This window comes from Drosophila yakuba, chromosome 2L, assembly GCF_016746365.2.
Source record: "Drosophila yakuba strain Tai18E2 chromosome 2L, Prin_Dyak_Tai18E2_2.1, whole genome shotgun sequence".
In the NCBI taxonomy this organism is placed as follows: Eukaryota; Metazoa; Arthropoda; class Insecta; order Diptera; family Drosophilidae; genus Drosophila; species Drosophila yakuba.
The window spans coordinates 29302696-29321057 of record NC_052527.2 but is presented as its reverse complement, the minus strand read 5'-3'; the positions used below and the strand labels follow the sequence as shown (position 1 = coordinate 29321057).

Here is an 18362-nt window from a genome sequence, read left to right as displayed (position 1 = left end):
GATCATAGAACGTTTACGTTGAAACAATTTTAAAATTTTTTCATTTTATTATTTTTTTTCTTAAAATTTCTCGTTTGCACTTTCTCCAGCTGGGTAATGGATACTGATAGTTCTGAAACTCGACAATAGCTTTCTATCTTATTATAATCATAAAGTTTTATTAAGTATATAACTATTTACTGCAAAGGCATCTAAGCTTCGTCTTCATGATTACAGCCAATTTTTTTTTGCTATATGAACATTTTCTTTAAAGTTTTGAAAGTCACTTCCGTCTGAGTTAGCCGAGTAAGAATCTGGTGTTTAAAGACTATTGCCATCGAATTCAACTGGTGTTTAACCTGGAGGTCCAAGTGTTGATCTGATTCTTTGCAATTTATTTACTATTACTTACAAACCTGTTCGATAAATAAATAATAAATAAATTTTTTAAATCTCAAATGACTGGAAGTAAATTTCTTCTTAAATTCTCAAGTTCATCATTACGTACGATTAAGCAATAGCAAAATTAATTCTTTTTATCCATCTAAGCTGGTGATTCCACTTCAGTATAGCGTCAAAAGGACGCTATCCTTTTCAAGGATATTAAATAAATAACACACATGTCAAAATCTTATTCCCCTAGTCATTTCATAAACATCAACAGTTGATCTTTGTAAAGGATTATTTAAAGCAAAAATAACTGATGCGAATTTATTTACATGTTCTTCAAAATATGCTTTTTTTATTCAGCTGGGACTCTGCTTTTATCCACTTCTGGTTTTGTATCATCCGGATCCAAGCTTAGGCATTCTGCAAAAAATTGCTCCATAGAAGAATATACATGTTCGAGTACACCGCTTAAGTCGTGGCCTTCATCTGCATAAGTCTGAAAAACAAAAATTGTCAGTATATTGTACATGATTTTTTTTTATATACCCGTTAATCGTAGAGTAAAAGGGTATACTAGATTCGTTGAAAAGTATGTAACAGGCACTAGGAAGCGTTTCCGACCATGTAATAAATATATATTATTGATCAGGATCAATAGCCGAGTCGATCTGGCCATGTCCGTCTGTTCGTCTGTCTGTCCGTATGAACGTCGAGATCTCAGGAACTACAAAAGCTAGAAAGTTGAGAGTAAGCCTACAGACTCCAGAGACATAGACGCAGCGCAATTTTGTCGATTCATGTTGCCAAGCCCACTCTAACGGCCACAAACCGCCCAAAACTGCCACGCCCACACTTTTGAAAAATGTTTTGATATTTTTTCATTATACCCGTTACTCGTAGAGTAAAAGGGTATACTAGATTCGTTGAAAAGTATGTAACAGGCAGAAGGAAGCGTTTCCGACCATATAAAGTATATATATTTTTGATCAGGATCAATAGCCGAGTCGATCTGGCCATGTCTGTCTGTCCGTCCGTCTGTCTGTCCGTCCGCATGAACGCTGAGATCTCAGGAACTACAAAAATCACTACTTTCACAAACACAAACCGCCTAAAAAGTTTTGATATTTTTTCATTTTATTATTAGTCTTGTAAATTTCTATCGATTCGCCAAAAAACGTTTTGCCACCCCCACTCTAACGGCCACAAACCACCCAAAGTGCCACGCCTACAATTTTGAAAAATGTTTTAATATTTTTTCATTTTTGTATTGGTCTTGTAAATTTCTATCGATTTGCCAAAAACCTTTTTGCCACGCCCACTCTAACGCCCACAAACCGCCCACACTTTTAAATTTTTTTTTGATTTTTATTAGTCTTGTAAATTTCTATCGATTTGCCAAAAAACTTGAACTCCCATTTTGGTTTTTGGAGCGAAATTTGGCATTGATGCGCGCATGCATGGGCTGCGAAAGTAAATCCGTATACATAATTACAGAACGTAGAAGCGCGAGAGAAAGCGGTTTGTCGGTCTTCGAGTAGGCATGGCAACATGGATCTACGAGTCATGTAAATTTCTATCGATTTGCCAAAAATCTTTTGCCACTCCCACTCCAGCTGCCCAAAACTGATACACCCACACTTTTGAAAAATTTTTTGATATATTTTCAGTTTTGTGTTTGTCTTGCAAATTTCTATCGATATGACAAAAAGTTGTTTGCTTCGTCTACTCTAACGCCCACAAGCCGGCCAAAGCCCACAGTTTTGAAAAATGTGTTTCACTTTTTTCATTTTATTATTAGCCCTGTACATTTGCCGAAAAACGCCCACCCATTTGAAACATTTTTCTAATTTTTTTTTCAATTAATTCTTGTTTTCCCTATTTCTATCAATATCAAAAGAAAAATGTGAGAATTACAGATAGTCGGGGAACTCTTACATAGCATTCTCCCTTGTTTTACCCGTTACTCGTAGAGTAAAAAGGTATACTAGATTCGTTGAAAAATATGTAACAGGCAGAAGAAAGCGTTTCCGACCATATAAAGTATATATATTTTTGATCAGGATCCATAGCCGAGTCGATCTGGCCATGTCCGTCTGTCCGTCCGTCTGTCTGTCCGTCCGTATGAACGCTGAGATCTCAGGAACTACAAAAGCTACAAAGTTGAGATTAAGCATACAGACTCCAGTGACATAGACGGTGCGCAAGTTTGTCGATTCATGTTGCCACGCCCACTTTAACGAACACAAACCGCCTAAAACTGCCACGCCCACACTTTTGAAAAAAGTTTTGATATTTTTTCATTTTTGTATTAGTCTTGTAAATTTCTATCGATTCGCCAAAAAACGTTTTGCCACGCCCACTCTAACGGCCACAAACCACCCAAAGTGCCACGCCTACAATTTTGAAAAATGTTTTGATATTTTTTCATTTTTGTATTGGTCTTGTAAATTTCTATCGATTTGCCAAAAAACTCTAACTCCCACAAACCGTCAAAAACTGTCAGTGTTGAAGACTCTCCTTCGCACTTCCACTAGCTTAGTAACGGGTATCAAATAGTCGGGGAACTCGACTATAGCGTTTTCTCTTGTTTTTACCTGGTATCGAAAGAGAATATTGGCGCTTGTTAATGATTTTGCTAATTGCACTCCATGGACAAAAGGAGCTGTAGTATCTGCTAGACCGTGAATCAAAAAATATGAATTGGATTTAATTAGACGTGCCCTTTGAGTTGCATCTGCTTCAACATAGCCTTTAAAATTTTCAGCAGGCAGGCCTAATATACGCTCAGTAAACGCTGAATCTATTGGGAGATAGTTATTAATAATTAAATAAGGTTTTTGTAAATTTAAAGATGTAGCTTTTTAAATTATTAATGTTAGTACTTACTTGAATATAGCCAATCTGCAGTAGGAGAAACTGCGATTCCACATTTAAATACGTCCTGTTGAGTACCGAGAGCCATTGAGGTTACATAACCTCCATAGCCCCACCCCCACATACCTACTCTTGTTTCATCTAAAAAACCTATAGTGTCCAGCAAGTATCTAAAAAAGTAAACCTTTTACATAAATTGTAAATATAATAAAATAAAAGTACTCACCCAAGAACAGAAATTTGATCTAATACTTCTACTCCTCCTAAATGACGATATAGTGTTTTTTTACTTTGACCCTTGGACCCTCGTACATCTAGGCGGATATAGACAACATCATTTCTTGATGACATGTATGTACCCCAGTCGATCTTAAACTTCTCAGAAACGGATTCTGAGCCGGGACGTCCATTGCTGAAAGAGAATCCATATATTTTAAGCATTCTTAATTAGTAATAATTAAAATTTTATAAACAAATAATTTCATTCGAATACTGGTTAATATGTTTTTTTTTTTGAGCGCAAGACTCATATCCACACCTCCTACCCAACAAACCAAGGGGCGCCGCCGTAAATCTTACGGCCGTTAGAGTGGGCGTGGCAAAACGTTTTTTGGCGAATCGATAGAAATTTACAAGACTAATACAAAAATGAAAAAATATCAAAACTTTTTTCAAAAGTGTGGGCGTGGCAGTTTTAGGCGGTTTGTGTTCGTTAGAGTGGGCGTGGCAACATGAATCGACAAACTTGCGCACCGTCTATGTCACTGGAGTCTGTATGCTTAATCTCAACTTTGTAGCTTTTGTAGTTCCTGAGATCTCAGCGTTCATACGGACGGACAGACAGACGGACGGACAGACGGACATGGCCAGATCGACTCGGCTATGGATCCTGATCAAAAATATATATACTTTATATGGTCGGAAACGCTTTCTTCTGCCTGTTACATATTTTTCAACGAATCTAGTATACCTTTTTACTCTACGAGTAACGGGTAAAACAAGGGAGAATGCTATGTAAGAGTTCCCCGACTATCTGTAATTCTCACATTTTTCTTTTGATATTGATAGAAATAGGGAAAACAAGAATTAATTGAAAAAAAAATTAGAAAAATGTTTCAAATGGGTGGGCGTTTTTCGGCAAATGTACAGGGCTAATAATAAAATGAAAAAAGTGAAACACATTTTTCAAAACTGTGGGCTTTGGCCGGTTTGTGGGCGTTAGAGTAGACGAAGCAAACAACTTTTTGTCATGTCGATAGAAATTTGCAAGACAAATACAAAACTGAAAATATATCAAAAAATTTTCCAAAAGTGTGGGTGTATCAGTTTTGGGCAGCTGGAGTGGGAGTGGCCAAAAGTTTTTTGGCAAATCGATAGAAATTTACATGACATGAATAAATATTCCAACTACCGCAGTTTCCCAGTTCGTTCATCAGATGAATTGAATACCTGATCAACTCATACCGAACAAACGGTGTTTGACAGAAGACCGTAATTTTTAGAGCCATTGAACTACAAGTCATCGAGGATGCGGAAAGGGTCTGCCAAATAGGTTTTCACAACGAGTGGTTAGCTTTAACCAAAATAATTTATTAGTTTATTCACAAACAATGGAAACACAATAAAAACACTAATTAAAGCTTAGTCTGTGATAAAATTTTCATGACCCTAGCAAGGCATGTAATTCAACTGTTCAAATATTACGACAAATTGCCCAACGGGAAGGTCTTTTGAAAACCCAAATTAAATCACTAATCACTCAAACACTAATACCAATACCAATATAAAATAAAAATAAAATCTCTCACCCCAATCAATAATTTGGTGTCCCCTTTAATCCATTTATAAGTCCCACGCAGTTTCAAAAAGCATATGTAAACAATCAGACCCTTCATAAAAAAGCTTTTCTGTCGATTCGATCAGAACAGATCAAATTTGTATAATGAATTTAGAACAAAAAATGTCAGTGTTGAAGACCCTCCTTCGCACTTCCAATAGCTGAGTAAGTATCAGATAGTCGGGGAACTCGACTTTAGCGTTCTCTCTTGTTTTTTTCTGTTTTGTATTTAAGTTTACGGAAGTATTCTGGGTTACCCTGACATTATTGGTAGGATTTTCATTCTGGTTATTGCTGTGGCTACCTTAACCTTGACTTTGGAAATTATTTTGGTTACTGCCTCATCCTCTGTTTCTTCCGCGATAACCACCTCGGCTCTGTAATTATTATAGTAACTTCGGTTCTCACCTCTGCTTTGGTAATTTTTTCGGTTATAATTATCTTTATAGTGTCCTCTATTGGTATAGAATAGAGTGGCCGGTTATTTCCCTAGAGCAGTGAATATATTTTTCTTCATCGTATTAAAATTTCCGGCTTCTACGATTATTTATATCTTATTATGTTCAAAATGCTTTATCATTGCGGATTGCGCGTTTTCTGATTCTAGGCCATTATCTATGTAGGCTGCTTTCAGCGACCCAGCTTTTCCTTCTAGACAACAACAAATTGATCAGAACAGATCAATTGTGTATAAAAAATTCAGAACATATAGAACTTAATTTAACCCGATACTCGTAGAGTAAAAGGGTATACTAGATTCGTTAAAAGGAAGTATGTAACGCTGAGATCTAGGAAAGAAAGCTAGAAAGCTGAAATTAAGCATACAAACTCCCAAGACATAAAAGCAGCGCAAGTTTGTCGTTTCATGTTGCCACGCCCACTCTAACGCCCACAAAACGACCAAAACTGTCACGCCCACACTTTTGAAAAATGTTTTAATATTTTTTCATTTTTGTATTGGTCTTGTAAATTTCTATCGATTTGCAAAAAAACTTTTTGCCACGCCCACTCTAACGCCCACAAAACGCCCAAAACTGTCACGCCCACACTTTTGAAAAATGTTTTAATATTTTTTCATTTTTGTATTGGTCTTGTAAATTTCTATCGATTTGCAAAAAAACTTTTTGCCACGCCCACTCTAACGCCCACAAACCGCCAAAAACTGTCAGTGTTAAAAACTCTTTCCCGCACTTCCGGGGAGTTCGACTATAGCGTTCTCCCTTGTTTAGAATATATTATCAATCCCCTCAACAATCAAGAGTATCAAATATGCGTTATAGAGGATGCAGCGGACCAACACGTATCCAGATGGATGATAAATACAAGTTAAATTACAATTAAATAGCTGACCAAGCTAATAACAAGGATAAAGATAAATTACATTATACACAAAACAAGAAGAATGCAAATCAGCAAATTCAACAAACCAAAAACTTTCCAATGCTTTGCAATTTTCCAGCCTAAGATCATGTTCAACAATCACAGATACCAATGTATAGTTGACACTGGCTCATCAATAAACATGATGAGCTCAAACTTTTTCAATCTTAAAGTTTACGATATACAAATTGAGAGTAGTCTTTAAGCTCCTCACAAATCCGTGTGCAGGAGAGCGGCCTAGCAACAGCGAAGACCGCTGAAATGCGAGAGGAGTCAAGGGCGGCGATAAGTGAACACTCCGCGAGAACACACTGAAGGAAAGAAGCCAGTGAGTGTTGAAGCTGACACCCAAGGAGGATCCCTGCAAGTGAAGAAGGGAAGAGCATTAACTTGACCTCACGGAGGATACATCCTGCTCCCATAACATCCTAAGCCCCATTCGAGCCGTCAGGTGGTCCGTTGGCAGAGACGACAAGTGCCAGACATAGTCAGAAGGGACATTGGAATCAGTGGTCGGCAAAGGTGGTTTGTGGAAGAGCGTTAACTTAGCATCCTAAGCCCCATTTAAGCCGGCGCGGGTACGCTCTCAAGGACGAAGCGAGACAATGGAGGAAGGACGAACGAAGGCGCGACGACGCTCAGCTGACGGCGAGGACTGTGGGAGTCAGAGAACTGCAGCAAGCCACCGGCACCCTAAGTGTACCCGCTAAACACCGGGAGTCTCCGCACCCGGGTGTTTGGAGACACCCTATTTTTAGCAATGACAAACAACCGGGTGTGTGCCACCAGGGAGTTTTTTTTTACTTGCACAAAAACAACCGGGTGTCTGCTGTGCAAAGAAGTTTAGGGTGGGTGACGCGCAAGCAAGGATCGGCCGCAGGTACTTTTCTGTATGCATAAAAATTGTATGGGTGGAAGCGAGACACGGTCCAAAAAATTTAGGGTGAATGAAAACACCCAAGAAAAAGGTCGCGCACATGTTTTTGCTTTTTGATGTATCTAATGTCTTAACAGAAAACAAACTTATGTATTATTTAATAATATATTATATATATTTTGCGTTTTGATGTATCTAGTGTCTTAACAGAAAACAAACTTATTTCTATTCTATTTCTATTGTTTTTTTTTTCATTTTAAAAAGAAAAATTATACATACAAAGTTAAATATGGGAATTAAATATTAAAAATTGTAACAAAGCAAATAATATAAGATATAAAAAAGAAATGTCTATTTCGCATTTTTTAAATTTCTGTAAAAAGAATGCATAAATCTACAGATTTTAGGCATAATATATTTCGATTTTCAGTACTTACTGTACTTGTGGATTTTCTTTTAAAAATCCATTTATTTATTTGGAGCCTCTGTTAATGTTAACAATGTTAATTTTCAAATTTTGGAAAACACTTTAGTTCATCGAAGATAAAAAGCCCTCTCAGACTTAAATAGTGTACGATGTCAGCTCGATCTCTGAAAAATTAAAACCAATAATTTTTTTTCCACTTAGGACCCCCTTAACGGTTTACTCTATAACAAATTGCAGTTGCTTTGCGATTTAAAAATCTTGTTTGCGGTAACATTTAAAGTACTTTTAGCAGTCATGGCATCAAAAACAACAACAAACTGGGAAAACAGCGTCATGAAATTCAGAATTCAGACAACTATTTGTTACTTGGCTATGTACGCGCTTACGTTTAATATTTACTGTACTTATCCTTTTCTAAGACTAGGACTAATGTTTGTTGCTCAGCCAACACACTCCGCAGCAACAGTGTTTTAATAATTAACTTGCACTATGTATAAATAATAAAATATGCACAATAAGCATTTTTATTTGCTATTTTTAAGATAACAATTAATGTTGTAGCGCTTTTCGAATGAATATATTTTATTTTATATTGTTAGTGCGATAATTGGCATCGATGCGCACATGCGAAAAGCTGAACGCTAAGTCAAAAGTGAAATCGCTTGAGTACAGGACAGGGAGATAGAGCGGCTAGCTTAGATATTCCCGCAGCATATCTGCATATTTACGTAATTGTAATCTCACAGTTGTCATGCTTAAAATAAACAAATTTAAGATCCGCTGGCGGTGGCGAGACCCAACAAATGCTATACTTTATGATTGCCCATGTAGACAAACTATAACTAATATTATTGAGTAAACTTCACGGTTAAAAAACCACGAAAATTTCTTTCCACTCGCCTGTTCAAATTCTGTCTAAATCAATTTCTTCTATCCTGTAATCTAAGACGCGTCACAGGCATTTGAGAGAGTATATATTAAAGGTCTAAGTAGTTACTCCCGCAAAGCGCAAGATGCTGAAATCTTGGCGCCTGCTTTCGTCTCCTGTGTCCTTTGAATTTCCCGCGTCTTTGATAAAACTCGCCACCTTTTTGCCCGCATTTTAGCGCATTTATCAGGCGAGTCGATCGTCGTAGTTGTCGCAGTTGTAGTTGTTCAAACCCAATATTAATATCTACATATGTATATAACTATAATATATCATTTTAATCAGAGCAATGGTAAATCTGTATTTAGTCACTAAACTATATTGTTAAATATATAATCTTGAAAACGGAATTGCTAAGAGCAACGCAAAATCAAAATGTGTTCCGCGTTTTGTAGTGACGCAGACTACTGGCTCTTAACTTTACTCCGTATATGCATTTTTCACCGTATTTCAAATGAAATAAAAAAGAAACAAGAGAGAACGCTATAGTCGAGTTCCCCGACTATCTGATACCCGTTACTCAGCTAGTGAAAGTGCGAAAGAGGTCTTCAACCCTGACGTTTTTTGGCGGTTTGTAGGCGTTAGAGTGGGCGTGGCAAAAAGTTTGGCAAATCGATAGAAATTTACAAGGCCAATACAAAAATGAAAAAATATCAAAACATTTTTCAAAAGTGTGGGCGTGGCAGCTTTGGGCGGTTTGTGGGCGTTAGAGTGGTCGTGGCAACATGATTCGACAAACTTGCGCTGCGTCTATGTCCCTGGAGTCTGTATGCTTAATCTCAACTTTGTAGCTTTTGTAGTTCCTGAGATCTCGACGTTCATACGGACAGACAGACGGACGGACAGACGGACATGGCCAAATCGACTCGGCTATTGATCCTGATCAAGAATATATATACTTTATTTGGTCGGAAACGCTTCCTTCTGCCTGTTACATACTTTTCAATGAATCTAGTATACCCTTTTACTCTACGAGTAACGGGTATAATGAAAAAATATCAAAACATTTTTCAAAAGAGTGGGCGTGGCAGTTTTGGGCGGTTTGTGGCCGTTAGAGTGGGCTTGGCAACATGAATCGACAAACTTGCGCTGCGTCTATGTCCCTGGAGTCTGTATGCTTAATCTCAACTTTGTAGCTTTTGTAGTTCCTGAGATCTCGACGTTCATACGGACAGACAGACGGACGGACAGACGGACGGACAGACGGACATGGCCAAATCGACTCGGCTATTGATCCTGATCAAGAATATATATACTTTATATGGTCGGAAACGCTTCCTTCTGCCTGTTACATACTTTTCAATGAATCTAGTATACCCTTTTACTCTACGAGTAATCAAAATTATAACCATATTGGGTAATTAAAAAGACAATAATACTCAAGCCACTCATCCAATGCAATACCTCAATAATATATATATAAACAATTTTGCACAAACATTTATCAAATCCTAAACATGAAAGAATAAGAATTTCGCCGGAGAAAGTACTTTCGCCGTGGGAGAAAACAACATGTATGTGATATCTTAAAATTGGTCTCTCTTGTTTGCAGAGATATAATATGAAAACAAGGCATTGCATTTGTTTTTTTTTGGTTGTTGGCTCTCCAAGTCTTTTAATAATGCAGTTATCTATATTGAATTTATTATATTTTGATCATCTAATTCGTTGCGAAAACAAAACCAAGGCCTGACCTACAACAACATTGTACATTGTACATTGTACAGTGTACATTGTTTACATCGAGCCTCTCTCGTGTGAAATTGCAGTCGAGGGTAGCATCATAGTGCCTGCTTTAAAACACCATGGTACAGTGAAGGCCCAGAATATAATCATACTTACAATTAAAAGTTAATGAATAATACTAATAGAAAATAATTTGTATAATAGCTACAGTAGTAAATTGGAAAATAATTTAATTTTTTATACCCGTTACTCGTAGAGTAAAAGGGTATACTAGATTCGTTGAAAAGTATGTAACAGGCAGAAGGAAGCGTTTCCGACCATATAAAGTATATATATTCATGATCAGGATCAATAGCCGAGTCGATTTGTCCATGTCCGTCTGTCCGTCCGTCTGTCCGTCTGTCTGTCCGTATGAACGTCGAGATCTCAGGAACTACAAAAGCTACAAAGTTGAGATTAAGCATACAGACTCCAGGGACATAGACGCAGCGCAAGTTTGTCGAATCATGCTGCCACGCCCACTCTAACGCCCACAAACCGCCCAAAGCTGCCACGCCCACACTTTTGAACTATGTTTTGATATTTTTTCATTTTTGTATTGGTCTTGTAAATATCTATCGATTTGCCAAAAAACTTTTTGCCACGCCCACTCTAATGCCCGCAAACCGCCCAAAGCTGCCACGCCCACACTTTTGAAAAATGTTTTGATATTTTTTCATTTTTGTATTGGTCTTGTAAATATCTATCGATTTGCCAAAAAACTTTTTGCCACGCCCACTCTAATGCCCGCAAACCGCCCAAAGCTGCCACGCCCACACTTTTGAAAAATGTTTTGATATTTTTTCTTTTTTGTATTAGTCTTGTAAAATTCTATCGATTTGCCAAAAAACTTTTTGTCACGCCCACTCTAACGCCCACAAAGCGCCAAAAACCGTCAGTGTTGCAGACTCCCCTTCGCACTTCCACTAGCTGAGTAACGGGTATCAGATAGTCGGGGAACTCGACTATAACGTTCTCTCTTGTTTTATTATTGAACTATATTACATTCATACTATATTAATACCTATCCGAATTGTATAGGTTGTTGTTGAACATATTTTATTTTCAGCCACTGTATTTTCACTCATATTTATATATAACGACTATTACAATGAATAAATAACTTTGGAATAATTTCTTGTGCATTAATAAATAAGATATTATAAAAATATATATATATAATAATGATAATATTATAATCGCAATTATAATATTTAAAAGAACAAAATAAGATTAGGAGGTACAAATAATTTCTTGGAGTTTAATTTTTTTGTTTTTTTTTAAATAATATTTTCCTATTTTACATGTCATCTAATTAGGATCTAGTTTAAAAATTGAGTTAAGTAGGAACAACAACGGTTGTTGTTTAATTAGATTTAATGAATCAATTTATAGTGAAGTACGAATATTGATCTGGGATTATGAACAGCGGATATGATGCAGTGACATGAATTCTTAATGGACCAACAAGATCGCCAATAAATATGGTTTTGCTCCTGGCGATCATGGAAGGGTGGGGCAGCGGCCACTCCACAACATGGGGTGCGCCTTAAGATCCACTATAATATTTTGTTTGAGATTCCCTTTTCTTTTAAATTCTATTCGCAGGCTCCAAATGAATAATAAAATTCTTTTTGGTCACTTACATCTTTCGACCGCGTCCAAATAATCTTGATATCCTTATTTCTTTTGGTGACTCAGTTACAATGAATTTTCTAGTACCTTGCGTTTTGAAAAATGTTTTGATATTTTTTTATTATTATATTATTCTTGTAAATTTCTATCGATTTGCCAAACAACTTTTTGCCACGTCCCCTCTAACGCCCGCAAACCACCAAAAACTGTCAGTGTTGAAGTCCTTCGCAGTGCACTAGCTCAGTAACTGATATCAGATAGTCGGGTAACTCGACTATAGCGTTCTCTCTTGTTTTAAGCTACAACCAGTCTCATGTATGCACCCGAAAAAATCACACTTATGCCCACGACGCCTCGCTTCTTGTGCTTCTTCTTCGGTGGTTCCTTTTCGACTTTTCGTTTTACGCTGTGGGAATTTTTCCCAACTTCGACAAGCAAGCTCAACGTATCTTTGGAGGATGACGCACCCCTACAAACATTGGTCCTTCGAGCCGGATATTCTTCTGACAGCCGTTCCCGGCTATTTGTTCCGAAAAGACAAGTACGAGCCTTCTTAAATTTTCTCACTGCCGGTCTTCAGCAGAGCGCCGAACATTCAATTTCGGTCGCACTGCTGTAAGACTTTTTTCCGTGTCAATTCCACATCCGTGAATTTTCCGACACAACGGCAGGTGAGAAACTTAGTTTTCCTCATCGATCGACATTTTTCTTTTCAATCCGTCTTCGCTTTTTTCCATTCTTTTTCCGTACATCAACGAGCAAACGGTCATATATGTATGTATGTAACATACATTTGGTCATATGTTTATACATCATACATATCCACATATGTTCATATGATCATACATTATACATGGTTACATATATATATTTACGAATTCAGTCCGAGAGTTTAATAAAAAAAATACCACGTTTGGTTTGTGCTATATACGAGGGTCGTTTGATAAGTCCGTGACTTTTTGAATAAAATATATTTTTTTCGTCAAAGAAGCGTTTTATTTCTCAACATAATCTCCTTTTAGCTCTATACATTTAGTCCAGCGTTTTTCCAATTTTTTTATTCCTTCCAAATAATAGGTTTTCTCAAGGCCCTCAAAATAGTCGTTTGTTTCTGTGATGACCTCTTCATTTGACCCGAATCTCTTACCGCCGAGCCATTTCTTCATGTTTGGAAACAAAAAATAGTCACAGGGGGCTAAATCTGGAGAATATGCTGGATGGGGTAGCAGTTCGTAGCCCAATTTATGAAATTTTGCCATGCTGACTACACACGTGTGCACCCGTGCATTGTCCTGATGGAACAGCACTTTTTTTTTCGCCAAATGCGGTCGTTTCTGCTTCAAATCAATATCGAATCTGTCCAAAAGCTCTGAATAATATTCGCCGGTGATCGTTTTACCCTTTTCAAGGTAATCGATGTGAATGATACCTTGTGCATCCCAAAAAACTGTGGCCATGACCTTGTTGGCCGACAGACCCACCTTGGCCTTCTTTGGTGCACGTTCACCCGGAGAAACCCACTGTCTTGATTGTTCTTTGGTCTCTGGTGTGGTGTGGTGGATCCATGTTTCGTCTACGGTAACGAAACGGCGCAAAAATTCGTTTGGATTGCGGTTGAACATCGCCAAACACTCCTTTGAAATGGTCACACGGTTGCGCTTATGGTCGTGTGTGAGCAATCGCGGCACCCATCGCGCGGAAAGCTTTTTCAATGCCTATAAAACGCAAACCAAAAAACGCAGCTTTCTCAAAATTTTACAGTCAGCTGTTAATCGATAACTGCTGACAGGAGCAGTGTTGTATTTAGAGCAGGTGCGCGGCAAATACAAAAAGTCACGGACTTATCAAACGACCCTCGTATTTATACAACGTTTTATTTATCCTAATAGAGGAAGAACTAGAGCCTTTGGATTATCACTTAGTTGGACAATGGATTTCGAAGTTGAAATGGGCTTTAGCTAAGCTATCGCAATTGATAGCGTACTCAGAACTGAACTGCCTTATGGGGACATGTTTGCGTTTATATAGGCAGATTGGGATAGCTTAAGAGTGAAGTTTAAGAGAATTAAGTTATAATTGTTTATTAAGAGAGAAGCTCTCGAAAAATATGAGAGAGAAGTTCCCGAAAAATAGGAGTAATTGGAGAATCCTGAGACCATTGCGTGGGCTGAAGTTTTTGTTATTTCAGTTGGCCTCGCCAAGTGGTCAAATGTTTACGATTTGTTATTTCAGTTGGCTTCATCAAGTGATCGAATGTTTAGGGGACGACGTTGGCTCGCCAACGTAAATGACAGCTAAGCTTAATCGAAGGGTGTGTGGTTTTGTACTTAGATATTAATGTGAGTGTGTGAGTTGGGGAGTTGTGGGTGTAGAATGGATATGTTACTTCCCCATCCTTAAGAAAAAAGCCTGTCCTCAGGCGTTAAGATTAGGGCACAATACGGGGGTATTGGGGGGTACAATATTGTTTGATTCAGAACTTATAACATTTTCGTTTTTTAGAGTTTGATTTTTGAATTTTACAATTAATTTTTGGGGTATAGTCCTCAATTTATAGATAGTGTACAATAATGCAATTATAACAATTATGATTAATGTTGTAAGTGTTATTACTTGAAATAAATTATTCGTCTGATTGTGTTGTTCGATTATTTCTTTGTTTGAATGTATTCGAGTGGTTCGAGTTTTGTTACATTATTATTTACATAGATAGTTTGAGTATAGGTCTAACATTGGTTTGGTAATTAATATTTCTTCTAGTTGAACAGAACAATTAAATGTTTTTATCATGTAATTGCCTTCTATTATAGTTCTCTATTGATACAATTTTGGCTTAGGATAGTCTTGGGAAGGTTCCAAGTTGTAATTATATTAGGCTCTACATATTTTATTTCGAAATCAGAATGTGTTTTACTGTATCTACATTGTGTTGGAACCTGGTTTAGTATACCAGTTTTACATTTATTTATAACTAAGCTTTGAGAACTTGCTGTGTAAGTTTGATTATTGTGTGAAAAATATTTGTCATGTATTGGTTCGGTTAGTATGTTACTTTTTTATCTGGGTATGGAATTATTTCAAAAACTGGTGTTTTGATTATGTCTCTTGGAATATGGGATATTATCAGAATTTCGTTAGTATCAGATTTAAGCCAGGTTGAAGTTTTGATATTAAGAAGTTTTTCAGAATTGACGTGGATTAACGAATCGTGTTTTAAAAGTTTTGGGTTAAAGATACCTAAGCGTGTCAATTGCAAACCAAGCTCTATGTCTTCAATATATTCAGTGAATTGTTGTAAGTTGAAAATTATTAAAGCTATCATTTGTTCTCCTTCAAAATTATGGTGTAAATGATTAGTCAGTTCGATTCCTTGATTAATGACTTCTATTACGTGGTTGAGTTCGCTTATTTGTACATTATTTATAGAGATGTCGGCTATTTGTTGTTGTAATTCTTCTTTATCTTCTTGATCTAAAGTACCGAATAAGTATTTGTAAATTGTTTCTATGAAGTTAACAAGACCGCGTTACTGCGTTTTACAATTCTTATACCGTTCATTTCTCTGTTTAGTTTTTCTACTAGATACTGAATTTGTGGTAAGTTATTAAAAGGTTGAGTTTGTTTAATAAGTTCTTCATAAGTATTTTCGGTTTTAGTTAAGTTAATGGATAAGTAATAATATTCATGGTTTTTTGGTAAGTCTATTGATCCGGTTTGAAAGATTAGGCTCAATGTCAGAAATTCCATTTTTACTTGTTGTTATATTGAGGGTCACTCCTTCTGATTCTAACCAGAGTTTAAGTGCAGCGCACATGAAAGCGGAGTCTTTGTCGGCTTTTATTTCTGTGGGTTTACCCATATCGTTGAATATGCGTAAAATAGCTCTTTTAGCTTCAAGCCAATCTCTACTGTTTACTTCGTATTTAGAATAAATGTCAATACATGATAGGAATTGTTTATTGTTTACTACGTAAAAATCCATGACATACTTGTCTCTGGGATTCAAATTTTCTAAAGTTATTTCAAGAGTTAATTTTTGTTTCTATGTTCCGTTTTGGCGATGTTACAGATTTCACATTCGTTTATGATATTTTGGATAAGTTTTTGATAATCAGGGTAATAATAGAGTTCTTTGAACTGAAGCGTGAGTTTCTCTATACCAGGGTGTAATAGTTCTTTGTGTGTTTGAGAATGAGTTCCTTTGAATTGGGCGTATGTTTAAATGTCTATTAGTTATACCCGTTACTCGTAGAGTAAAAGGGTATACTAGATTCGTTGAAAAGTATGTAACAGGCAGAAGGAAGTGTTTCCGACCATACAAAGTATATATATTCTTGATCAGGATCAATAGCCTAGTCGATTTGGCCATGTCAGTCTGTCCGTCCGTCTGTCTGTCCGTATGAACGTCGAGATCTCAGGAACTACAAAAACTAGAAAGTTGAGATTAAGCATACAGACTCCAGGGACATCATGCTGCCACGGCCCATTCTAACGCCCACAAACCGCCCAAAACTACCACGCCCACACTTTTGATATTTTTTCATTTTTGTGTTCGTGTTGTAAATTTCTATCGATTTGCCAAAACACTTTTTGCCACGCCCACTCTAACGCCCACAAAACCGCCCAAAGCTGCCACGCCCACAATTTTGAAAAATGTTTAGATATTTTTTTCGGTTTTGTATTAGTCTTGTAAATTTCTATCGATTTGCCAAAAAACTTTTTGCCACGCCTACTCTAACGCCCACAAACCGCCAAAAACTGTCAGTGTTGAAGACCTCCTTCGCACTTTCACTAGCTGAGTAACGGGTATCAGATAGTCGGGGACTCGACTATAGCGTTCTCTCTTGTTTATTACTGGTTTTCATAGTTTTAGTGAAACTGTCGGGCCTATGATTTGAATATACGCATTTTGAAAGATTTTAAAGTCGACTTCGTTAGGGAAGTAAATAACACTTTTTTTAGTGCAGAAGTATTCTTTAATTAGATCTTTGGCAAGGCTATCAGTCATTTCTTTATAACTGATTTTTATTCCGATTTTATGGAAATATTTTATTATCTGGACGTCGTCAAAATCGTCTTTTATGAATTCGAATTGTCTGTTATAATAGTTAAGAGGTCTTCTTGTTATTGAGATGTGACTTTGGTTGTCTTCTGGTGCACTATGCACAGTAGCTGCTGTGGGAACGGAAACTGGGTCATCTTCTCCTAGGAAGTTTTCTGGTATTTGGACTCTAGATAGAGCGTCAGCGACGTGGTTTTCTTTACCGGGTAGATATTGAATCTTATAATCGTATTCGTTAAGTTTTATCTTCCATCTCTGTAGTTTCATATTGCGGTCTTTTATGTTACTTAACCATACAAGTGGCCTATGATCGCTTAATATGTCGAACTTTCTCCCGAATAGGTAGGACCTGAAATATTTTGTTGCCCATACTATAGCTAATAGCTCTTTTTCTATGGCCGAATTGTTAAGTTCATGTTCATTTAAAGTTCTGCTTGCATAACAGAATGGTTTATGTTCTTGGGATAATACAGCACCTATGGCTATATTACTCGCATCTGTTGTCAGTGAAAATTTCTTTTCGAAGTTGGGATATATTAGGATTGGATCGGACGTGATGAGTACTTTTAGTTTATCGAAAGCGGATATATAATCATTATCTTTTGTGTTAATTACTGCTCCTTTTTTTAGTTTGAGAGTCATAGGTTTTGCTATTTTTGGAAAATTGGGAATGAATTTACGATAAAATCTTTATAAATTAAATCTTCTAAAAGATTGTTCTTGCAGCGTTGAAATGTTGCTGGTGCATTATTCAGACCAAAGGGCATACGAATATATTTATAATGTCAATTTTTTGTTGAGAATGCTGTTTTGGGTATTGATTGTTGGTCCATTTGGATTTAATGGAAACCTTTAGCTAGATCAATGGTTGTGAAGCTTGTCTAATATTTCATCCATTACAGGAATAGGGAATTTGTTGTCAATGGTTATCTCGTTGAGACTACGATAGTCTATGACTAATCGAAATTTTGGTTTCCCAGAAGCATCGCTTTTCTTTGGGACGATCCAAATTGGAGAACAATAGGGGGATTTCGATTTCCTAATTAGTTTTTGTTCTAACATATCGTTAATTTCTTTGTTGACTTCTTGATCAAATGCTTGGGGGTACATTATATTCAAGCAGAACGTGGGAAAGTTGTTCCCTTTCTTCTGTATTCAAATGTTCTAATCTGAATACGTAGGATTCTCTTAACTCGTCGTCTAAGGCGTATTTAGAGGATGTTACTAGAAGGGCTTCTTCTATGTAAG

General features: G+C 36.8%; 1 protein-coding gene across 1 annotated transcript in view; it reads right to left on the bottom strand.

Annotated features, from left to right (window-relative positions):
- Positions 1-643: 643 nt before the first annotated feature.
- Positions 644-18362, bottom strand: part of LOC120320517 (prolyl endopeptidase FAP-like) — a 39303-nt gene continuing 21584 nt past the window's right edge. Inside the window, exons 2-5 of the mRNA XM_043206816.1 lie at positions 3470-3655; positions 3256-3413; positions 2964-3169; positions 644-865 (exon numbers count right to left, since the gene is read on the bottom strand). Coding sequence (XP_043062751.1) covers positions 722-865; positions 2964-3169; positions 3256-3413; positions 3470-3655 — 694 coding nt within the window. The 3' untranslated portion in view covers positions 644-721. The remainder of the gene's footprint in view (positions 866-2963; positions 3170-3255; positions 3414-3469; positions 3656-18362) is intronic.